The sequence below is a fragment of the Coffea arabica genome, chromosome 3e (genome assembly GCF_036785885.1).
Source record: "Coffea arabica cultivar ET-39 chromosome 3e, Coffea Arabica ET-39 HiFi, whole genome shotgun sequence".
Taxonomy (NCBI): domain Eukaryota; kingdom Viridiplantae; phylum Streptophyta; class Magnoliopsida; order Gentianales; family Rubiaceae; genus Coffea; species Coffea arabica.
Window position 1 is genome coordinate 6,776,661 of NC_092315.1, and position 11,193 is coordinate 6,787,853.

The 11,193-nt window shown below is 33.7% G+C and overlaps 1 protein-coding gene and 1 long non-coding RNA gene across 2 annotated transcripts; one reads left to right on the top strand and one right to left on the bottom strand.

The window, feature by feature from the left end:
- Positions 1–4,208: 4,208 nt before the first annotated feature.
- LOC113736184 (uncharacterized) lies at positions 4,209–5,937 on the bottom strand. The gene is made up of 2 exons (XR_003459659.2): positions 5,242–5,937; positions 4,209–4,753 (listed from the first exon to the last, which is right to left on the bottom strand). It is a non-coding gene; the product is annotated as an uncharacterized lncRNA (long non-coding RNA).
- Positions 5,938–8,403: 2,466 nt separating this feature from the next.
- Positions 8,404–9,932, top strand: LOC113737238 (norbelladine synthase-like). The gene is made up of 2 exons (XM_027264494.2): positions 8,404–8,643; positions 9,492–9,932. The coding sequence occupies exons 1-2, from the start codon at positions 8,463–8,465 to the stop codon at positions 9,776–9,778; spliced, it is 468 nt and encodes a 155-aa protein (XP_027120295.1). The 5' UTR covers positions 8,404–8,462; the 3' UTR covers positions 9,779–9,932.
- Positions 9,933–11,193: the final 1,261 nt, after the last annotated feature.

An 11,193-nucleotide genomic window follows, 5' to 3' on the forward strand; every position in this document is an offset into this window, starting at 1 on the left:
TTAGGATAACATTGGCTAATCTACTAGCTTGAAAACAAGGTGGGACAGTTGAGGCACACGGTCAATCAGAATATTCTTTTATCCTTTTTCATGTTTAGGAGACAACACACAGATGAAACTGAAATCAAAGAAAGAGCTGAAATAGTTAACTACTGAACTAAAACATAATACCCCTTAAAACAACAAAGGCATAAAAGACAAGCACATGTAAAGACTATGAAGAAAGATCAGACCAAATATCCAAAATCACAGCTAACTTGATTCTTTCTATCCAAACCTCAAACCAAAGCATATTGTTCACAGACCAAGAAACCATCAAAGATAAATAAAAAATAAAAAATAAACTCAACAACAGATTAAAGGCATTTATGAAGCAATTTGACAAATATTTAATGTGATTATATATGAAAAATTTGACTAACAAACCTAACAACAAGCAATAAATTCTAATAAAAACTCCCCTAGCAGTTGAAGAAGCTTCAAAATGAAGAAAAAATAGCAAAATAAAAAAACAACTCAACTAATAAAGGATGAATTAATGATGATGAGTGCAAACTTTATAAAGCAAGAAAAGAGAGAAAAAGGAAATCACCCAATGTCATCCACGTAAAGCAAAGCAAACCCTTTTTTTAGTGTTTTTCTCTCATAGAAGTGAAATAAAAGGAAGCTCAAAATTTATATATATAGGCCTATCTAAATTTGTTAAAAAACAGAGAATAAAAACAATGTTCTGATGCAATCTACTGGCTGGAAATTCCACAGAAGCACAAAATAATTGATCTAACAGTCAAAATCAGTGAAGCAAAATCCCTAAATTCAAGAGGGAGGCAATATTTTTTATGGAAAATAATACCCTTGAAAAATCATTCCTGTATGCGAAAGAATGCCAGAGGCAAGGAAACATGCAAAAAAATTAATTTCACGGGTAAAAAAAATCTAATCGAAAATGGGTTCTGTACATTTTTCATGGGGAAAAAGTACAACTGATATACTATAAAAAGACCTAACCATGAATCTACCAAAAAATCTCAGCAAGTAAACCGACAGAAAGAGATAGAAGTAGTTCCACATTCGTGTTTGCTGTTGTGTTTGTCAAACATAGTTTTTTAGTTCAAATTTTGTGTAGATTGTGGGAGTTCTCACCAATATCTTCACATGAATGAAGATGATATGGCTGACAAGCTATGCAAGTTTTTGAGGAGAAATAAGTATCTCATCATTTTGGATGATGCTTGGGACATTGACGGGTGAAATTTGTTGAAGCACTCACTGCAAGATGATTGCAATGGAAGCATGATACTTTTAACCAGTAAATTTCAGAAATTGTCATCGCAAATTAAACCTGATAGTGAGGATCACCATCTTTGCCCATTACTGATAAAGAAAAAAGCTATTTGACAAAAAATATTGTCCTCCAACAATAAGTGAAGTTATATTGCGCGTAGTAAAATACTGTAGGGGCCTATCTCTCACAATTGTCCCTATTGCTGGAATTCTTGCTACTACTAAGCAAGATTGCTAGGCAGAAGTTGCAAAGACGTCTAAGTTCCAGCATTTTTGTTGAAAAGAAAGATGATAGTGGTGTGGGCAATTGGATTGTAGTTCTTTAGGGAAGGCGTCTAATTGTGGTTGAGATATTTAGCTCCCTATTAAGCTTCGGACTCAGCCTCCTCAGTGTATTGCTCCCATGTCACCGAACTCACATGCCTCTCAGAGTAGTTGGACTTGCAGCTTCTGAAACGCTGAAATTGCTCTCCAATTTCACAAACAGAAAACAAGACAAGAAGAATTCAACCAAAAATAATTTACACGCCTGATTAAAAATCTCCTAAAATATGATATAACTTTTTTCTTTTTGCTCCAAAATATAAGTCATATCTCAAAATGGTTATTGATCTTCAGCACTTACCCCAAGAGTTGGGTCAAAGAAGACACACTCCATCTCAGCAAACCAATCTATATTATGGTTTTAATTCCATAAGAATGTAGTTTGTATGATAGGACTCAATCCATGCACCATCGTAAATAATCAACTGAATCTTGCAAGACCCAATTGAAACCTGTGAACGACACTAAATACAGCCTTGAAATAGAATCTCTAAATGGTGTCAGCAATTGTGGCATGACATGGGTTAAGTTGCTCGACTCTCTCAATGGTTGGCTAAGAAAGCCTCAGAATAGGAGATGACAAAGTCATCTTCAGTGTCTGTAGAAGAATAGTTGGAAAATAAAATTTATTTCTTTTCAATTTTTTTCAACAGTTTTTACTCGAAAAAATTGGAGATGAACAATACACTATGAAGAAATCATAATTTACAATGAGACTTCAATGAGACAGAAGTCATATTTGATTTAATACTGTTTTTCTTTTCCCCTGTTGTGGCTGCTGAATCCTTGAGAAACTAGGGAGTTTCAGAAGCCGCAAGTCAAAAAAATATTCAGATGTCTGAGGCACATGAATTAAGAGACGTAGCAGCAATACAGTGATAAGGCCGACTAAGCGGAGTTAATAAGGGGGCTGATGAAGAAGTCAGTTCCTGACTCGAGCGTTTCTCAAGTTTTGACAGCGACACAGGCTGCTTTGCGGGATTCGTTTCATCAGTTGGTGTTGTCCGCCCCGTCACCTGTCTCTGTAATTTCTCAAGCTGCTGCGATACCTGTGTCGTCATGGCTCGAGCAGATGGTCTCGTTATCGTCAGCGCAATCTGATTATGCTATTATTTTGGCATTAACGGACAGATGGTTTGCCTCAGGTCTCGCAGGCCAGAGAGGGGCTTCGATCCATATTAGAGTTTCCCAATTTTCAGTCGTTTGAGGATGCAGTTAAGCATGTAAATTATCAATTAAATAGATGCTCAACTGTTCAAGTTAGTCTTTTCAGCCATTGCAATTTGTAAGAGCTTCAGAGTTCCATAGCCACAATGGACGATTCTATTTTCATGAATGCCGCTGATTATATACTTGGCTTTTGGTAAATCAATCTATCACTCAACAGATTAAATTAACTCTTAATTACTATTTTCTGGGACTAAGTTTTGATGGTAGCTCTTTAGCTTAGCAGATATTATTTTAACGAATTTTCTATAGGGAAAAATGTAAAACAGTTTAGGGCTTTGTTTGGTACTCACAATTTTGATGTTTAAGTTTTCATTTTTCAAAAGTACAAAATAAACAAATATTATGTTAAGAATTAACTCTTAATAATTACCACCTTTTCTTCCACAATATATCTATGAAGTCATATTAACTTAAGAGATTCCTACTGCTTCGCACTTATATCAATCATCTCATTCTTGGTCCCTTCTTCTTTAATTGTACAAATATCTCGCAATGAACATAGATCTTAAATACTATATGCATAACTAATTTAAAAAATTGTTGAATAAGGATAATAGGACTTTTTTTTTTTTTCATTCACAGTAGGTTCGGAATCTTACAAAATGGAAGGGAAAAGAGAAAAGTTTGAGAGTTGAATCAGGAATTTCTCAATTACCTAACTAATAATGTTCCTACTCATTAAATTAGTTCTTAAAGACGAATATTAAGGCTTTGTAATACAGTGAGTGGTAAGCTAAATAATTAATTATTTTGATTAATAAGATCATAAGTATGAAGGAAAATAACCGAAAGGTTGCAAAACTACTATTATGCGTATATATTAGTTGTAGAAAGTGGTAATTTATTAGAGAAATTAACTGACGTTTTCCCATCAAGAAGCAAATATACACATCCAAATCACATGCCTTTCTCTCTAATGTGAAAATGAAGCGACATCACTAGCAACTCTGTCTTCTTGAAAAAAAGCATTGCATACAGAGTGATAATGACACTTTTTTTTGTCTCCACAATCATTTCCATTCTTGTTCCCTAGTAAGTCATTCGAACAGATCTAAGAACTTAATGAATTGAAAAATGCTCTGTTTGGATCCCCTATTTTTTGGGTGTTTTTCAAAAATTAGTTTTTCAAATACAATAAAAAGTTTTAGAAAGTACTCTAAAAGATAATCTAAAAATTAGTTTAAATTTGTTTAAAATTTTAGAAACTCTACTACTCTTAAATATCTCAAAATATTTTCTAAAAATATTCCAAAATATATTCTAAAAACTCTGCTACCCCAAAATATTATAGGTGCTTTCAGACCGTTGAGTTTGACATATTCACTATGTCAAAAGAGAAATGAATACATGAAACTGTATGTATATACTAATGAAACCCGCCAAAAATTGTCAATCCATTATCAAATGTTCGCTCTATACAATGCAAAGGTAGAACTCCAATTACATCACCCTATAAATGTTGACATGTATACTGTTGTTTTTGTCAAATACATCATAGAAACAATTTTGTCATTGGAAATTTATGCTCAATTTCCTCTAGATGTATCCCAATTTTGGGTCATTGAGTCAGCATTCAAAAGTTTTAGGCGCTGGAAGCGACCCTTTTGTACTGCTTATACTTGTGGTCAATTTTGGGGCTTCAGCCATAGTCAATTTCCAAGCCGCCATAGTCTGCAGCAGCCCTATATATTCTTCAACCCCCACATATATAGGGGGAAAAAAAAAGCATTTTGCACAATTGTCTAAAATTTCAAAACATTAATGTGCAATGTTATCAAAACAGTAAAAGAGATCATTTACACGTTTGCAAAGTGATCAAGGTTAACTTTCAAGAAGCAATTATACTTACCATTATCATTGTATTACACAGATGCAAGAATTGTGTACACCCTCTAATTCTCCATCCTCTGACACACTACGACAATCAACATTCAGGAAAAAAAAAAAGCCATAAGAATCACGAAAACATAGTCAAATGCTGCCCAAAATACTACCCATTTTTTCCTCCAACAAAAGATAAGTTTGCAATCTAATTAGCTTCAAATATTAGTATTTTTAGATATAGAAAAGGTAAAAGTAGGCTTCATTTATAGCAACCAACCAGCATTCTTGTTTTCGTCTTTACTTTTTCGTTAATTCAAGAGCTCGATATGATTGTTAATGCATTAGTTTAGGACATTTTTGCTCCTCAAAACTCTAATATTTTTTCCTAGATCACATCATGCAAATTTTGATAATATTATAGAATTTATAGTGTTAAACACTTATTTCACTCCAAATTTTTTCAAAAAAATAAGAACACCATTGGGGCTTTCTTTCTCTTTTTTTTTGGTTGTTGGGCCGGGGGGGGGGGGGGGCGCAGTGAGGACACTTGGAGAGATGAAGGAACTTCTATTAACGTACCTTGGCTCAAACTCTTGAACATGAGCAATATCTTTGCCATGGGCGTCCGGCCAGTTAACTTTCCTCGACCCTATCCTTAGCTGCTGACTAAATTCTAAAGGTTCAGTCGCTTTCTTCAGATTACTCTTAAGAGGCATGGGTTCATTAAGCTCTTGAGATGCATCAGACCCACCAATGTCACTCGCGATGCCTCCACTGTTCTTGACTTCAACTTGTGATTCCTCATCAAAACAAAATTCGTGAAAAAACCCATATTTCTTCTCTAATGATCTATGCTTCCTGTGATTGTTGCTGGTGCCACTTCTCCTAACACCTTCGTCGTCTTTGCTGTCGGAATTCCTCGCTGCTACGTAGCATGAGCACACTAAAGATGTGCACCTGTTATGCCCTGAGGCCGCCAGGAGTGCAGAAAACAGAAAAAAAAAAAAAAAGAGAAAATGGTATTTAAAATCTTGATAGTGTGAAAGAAATTTTCATTGACTTAGCTCATAGGATCAAATGGAAAATGAAGTGGCTAAGAAGATTGATGTATATGCGTAATGCTTTGTCTTCACTTTCAGCAAATTCCAAAAGGTTTGATTAGGTTCATATTCTGCACGTAGAGAAGATAGTGGGTTGAAAATTTTGAAGCATGCGGGTGCGGTTTTTGGTGGGATTTTGTGAGCCTGGAAAAGAAGAAAGGATACAGAACTAGGGATAATCATTCTCTCATGCTTCGCCTCCACTATCACTTGTTCTCTTTTCGCTTTCATACTCATTACAGTAGTCCAGTGAAATAGTGAATCAATGGGGGAAAAATTAAGAATAATATTATTCTATTATCTAATTAGGAAAACTTTTCATGAGATTCCATGTTTATTATGGTGTCATGCACTTACGCTATTTTCAAATAACCTATTGAATAATATATCATGTATCACAAGATGCATTAATATCAATTATTCGTCATCCAATAATAATAAAAAGCATCTGTTTCCTTATTTGATGATAAACGATTGATAATAGTTCATCACAACGTATTGTTATACCATATACATGGTGTAACCAATTTTTTTTATTTTACATTTAGCCTTTGTACTTCTTTCAACATTAATTCAGATATATGATGCCAAGGTACAAATTGTTTATGCATGATTAATGATAAAATATGTGCAATCGAACTGGTGACCGAGTAAGACTTGTCCATTTCCTTCTGGTCCCCAGTCCCAATATATTTTTTGTGTATGAGTATTCTCTGCGTGTCTCCTTTTGTCCCGCTTATGTATTATATATATGACTTGCCATCATAGACAGTTAAAATCGCAATTCTAATTAGCCAAGTACACTTTGGCTTTCCTTATTAATTATCTTTTTCTTCATATTGTTTGAGAGAATCATGCACCATTTGTGGCTTTTTTTTTTTCTTTTTTAACCTTAGTCATACTGTTCTGCACTTCATGTGAATCTCTAATCCACCATCAAGAAATTCCAGTGATGTGAAAAATATGAATCACTGCAAAGTTAATACATGATCACCACTTTTACTACCATGGCACTTTAAATCATGAGATGACACGATAAAAACAAGAACTTTTTTTAAAAAAAAAAAAAATTTGGTAACCATGATATCAAGAACATTATTGTATAGAGAAAAGGGAAGGAAGAGGATTCCATACAAGCAATTGATCCTTACGCAGTGTGAAATTTTAGAGGTCAATACTTAAAAAAAGAACCAGCTATGTGTCTATTGTTGATTTTAGGGTGAAGATGTTAATCATTTTCTTTCTTTGGTGCAATAAGTCTAGTGCTTTTTCATTAAAGTTGATGATAAAAAGCACCATGCGCGTGTGGCATTGATATAAAGCATGATTTTGTGCTCGTGATAGTGTAACATAATTATGATGTCTTCTTCTTTTTTTTTTCCCATGAACTGAAAGATTAATTATACTGGTATAATTGTTTTGACAGCCAAAATATGTTTAGCTCTTCTCTGTTTATGTTACACTCTACTACAATTAATTAACTGCATACTTCTAATCTCCAGCTCGAGGAGATGAAAGCCTTTACAAGAACTTCAACTCGTGCAAGTTTTCTCCAGTTGGTCTTTTGCCCATTCTCGATTACATTGCAATTTTTTTTTTTTTTTTTTGCTTTTGTCTTAGCCTTTTGACTTCAAGCTGCATGAAAGGATTGAAAGTTCACACTTGTGAATTTGAAAGTTCGAGATTCAGTCCTAGTAGACTAATATTGAAACAAATTACATCACCATATATACTTGTGTCAACAGAAAAGAAGGTTAAACTTCTTGCCTCTTTCTTGTTTTTCTCTTTTCTTTTCTAATGAAAGTGATTTTAGTCATTAATTTAAATCATGTTGGGTCTTAATCAAAAGGGTAAGTTTCTTACCCACGCTTGTACACTTCAACGGAATTTCTAAAGAAGGCCCAATTAGATGTCATGGTTACATAGAAAACACCACTTATTCTTGGAAATTAAAATATACAAATTAGTCAGTAAAAAAAATGAACAAAAATAAAATTCAGCATTTCGAACTTTTTTTTATGGTCTTAAGGATCCAACAAGTTTGGGTGTAACCTTCGAGAATACCTCAAGTAATCAACAAAAATTATAGACTAAAACTGTTATCCAATCTAGATTCCGAATTTTTTTTGGGCAAAGGAGAAACTAAAAAACAAAATCTCTTTATTATAATCTTAAATGGGCTAGTTGATCAGTATTCATTAAGAATTAATTTATACGGTTAAACTTTGCCGGAAAGAATATGCTCACCAAAATGTGCCAATGGGCATACGAGTCAAAAAAAAAAAAAAAAAGGGAACTGTCTGGCATTAATTCCTTGTATATGTGTACATGAACATTCACTACAAACAAATACTCCAAATTCAAAACCCCTTCAAAGTTGCACACAGTAATATTCTCACAATTTATCGAACCCTCTAATCGGCAATTAACCTCCAAGAAAAAAGGAACAAGAGAGTCAACGAAAATGTGATGAAACTCAGTAACTTTTAGAATATATAGATGGAGTGCTGTTTGACCTAGCCTTGTGGTGAAGGAATCGTTTTTCTCTGTGTTCTTTTTCTCTTGTCATTAGCATAACACTTAAAGAATTGATCAAAATTAGGTGTGATTACTTTTATATATATAGCACATCAGTCTGACAATTGCTTAGCAAGTTTTCTCCACCAAAAACACCCATAAAAACGCAAAGATAAGAGAGAAATGTTTGGGAGACTGTATGAAGAGATTGAAATTAAGGTGGCAGCAAATGAAGCTTGGAAGATTTTTGGAGCGCTTGAACTTGGCCATCTTGCTTTTCAACAACTCAGTGATATAATTCATAAAATGGAGGTATTAGAAGGCGATGGGGGTGCTGGTACAGTAATCAAACTCAGCCTTCCTGGTAATTAATCCAGAATGTACTCTACTTTTCTTGCTAATCTTTGAGGATTTATGTTTTATGCACTATCAACACACACACACACCCATGCATACGTGACCCCTTATAGTTTTTCATATTGCCACATGACCCCATTAGAGTTTTAAAATATTCACATAACCTTCTTGTAATTTTATGTAAAGTGAAAAGCGGACGGGAAGTACTAATGGTTACAACGAATGAACCAAACAAGCTTCATAATACATATGATGGAATCATAATATCCACTTAACCCCTTATGATTTGTGTTAATATCCATTTCACCACTTATGTTTTTTTAGCCACATAATTCTCTTGTGATTTTATGTAAGGTGATCAGATTGTTATCTAATTTAGTGTTTAAGTAAGGGTAATACTGATATTTTAACTAATGGCATTGTAGAGGCTTTTTTCCATCAAATTTTCACTATACAGAAAAGCATAGAGGGCTTATGTAGATATTTTGAAATGCTAAGGAGTTATGTGGCAATCTGTGAATTCACAAAGAAATTAAGTGTAATTTATCCCCAAAAAAAAAATTGTTATACTTGCGGGTATGAATTCATGACACATAATCTGACTTACATTAAAAACTTTCTTTTACCACATATGACATACATGTAGAAATTTCTCGATTGTACATTTTTTTTTAATTTTCGGGTCAAGAAATTCTCGTAGGTATAACAAGTATACATGTATTTTCACAAAACTTCTCTCGCAATTCACAATCTTTTTCTTTTTCTCTTATTTTTTTTTCTAGCCCATGTAATCTCTCACGGTTGGCTTGTCCCTGTACGAATTATAATTGACAAGCTGATCATGAAACTGATTAGGTAATACCTATTGCAAAGAAATATTTAAGGTGGTCGACCATAAGAAACGAATGAAAATAGCGGAGCTTATTGAAGGCGGGTTTCTTGATATGGGATTCACATTTTATCAAGTTCAGATTGAAGTGATTGAGAATGCCAAGGACGAAAACTCATGCACGGTCAAATTCACAATTGAATATGAGGTGAAGGAAGATGCAGCTGCTAATGCTTCACTTGTCAGCATCCGGCCTTATGTTACTATGATGAATGTTGGTGTGGATTATCTTGCTAAGAAAAAGAACAAGTGACTTCCCATTTTTCTGCATTTTTATCTTTCTATTTACTTCAACTAATCTCCTTTTTCCTTGTGATTTGTGATGAAAAAATTGTTGTAAAAGGAATTATACTTCGGTTATTTTGAAGCAGGAATGAGGAAACTCTGAAAAAATGGTCCATTTCATACCTAATTATTTTTTTTTTCCTATCTTGTTACATTCTTGATAATGCATAATCGTCCCTTACACATTCAACTCATTTTTCTTGTCTGGACCGTCCTAATATATCCGAGGCAAAAATAGAAAGGGGTTGAATTATCCTCAAAGGTGATTATTTCCCCAAAAAAAATTAAAAAAGAAAAAGGTGACCTTTTTACATTTTTTCAAATCAACGAAAATGCCAGCCACTTGTTGTAAAGTCTCAGGTTGGTTATAAGCTAAAATTGATAAGTCGGTTCAATCTTAGTGCTCCCTCCGTTGCAATTATTGTATCATTTCAGAAATTCAACTTTTTAAAAATAGTTATTTGATTGTGATATTTATACTTTTCTTTCCAATTTTACCCTCACAAATTCAAATTTTGAATTTAAATGGTAACATACTTATGATTAAAAAATGGACTATATTGGAAGGAGAGACTAAAAAGAGAACTGACTTTCTTAATATGACAAACATTTTAGGACATTTCAAAATGAAAAGTATGACGCATTCAATGAAACTGTTGGAGTATTTGTTTCCTCGCAAGATGAGTTATACTGTTTATCTCCTTGCAATATCTAACATAGGTACCCATCCTAGTAAAATTTTAGGTTGGTTGTCAGTTGAAATTGATAAATTGGGTTTAGTGTTATGATTTTTATCCCGGCTTTAATATGTTAACAATTACAACAGTTTGATTTTTGTCTTGGGGTGGCAAAAAACAGGGAATCTCTTTTTCTCTTCTTGTATTTATTTTCTTCATTTCAATTGGTAGCATTTCACTTCAAGAGTTGGCACACCAAACTCGTCATGTTATTACTTTGTCATAGGGTGGTAGATAATGAAGAATCTTTTTCTTTTGTTCAATTTCCCTGTTTGGGTATCTAGCACAGCAACTTGTCCCCATATATCTGGTCAACAATTTAAATTCTCAGCCATTCAAAAACAGTACTAGTATACGCAGGCCAAAAACATCCGCAGCATTTTGGAAAAAAAATGTTTGGAAAACTATCAGAAGAGATGGACACAAAGGTGGCAGCAAATGAAGCTTGGAAAGTGGGGATGAACAAAGTTTTTTTTCCTTTTTTTTGGGATGAACAAAGTTATGCTTGCTATTCTCGATTAATTGTACTCCAAAATTTGAATGGTTATCCATTCTTGTTGGATTTAGTCTTTCAATATTACTTAATTGCTTTTCTATTTTCGAGGGCAAGGAGGAGTTTTTTTTTTCCTTTCATTGTTTAACCCTT

Bases quoted from the DNA above. Each gene is read 5' to 3' on its own strand.
- LOC113737238 (XM_027264494.2), top strand. From the start codon at position 8,463: ATGTTTGGGAGACTGTATGAAGAGATTGAAATTAAGGTGGCAGCAAAT. The intron at 8,644-9,491 runs GTAATTAATCCA...GAAACTGATTAG, and splicing joins AATCAAACTCAGCCTTCCTG to GTAATACCTATTGCAAAGAA.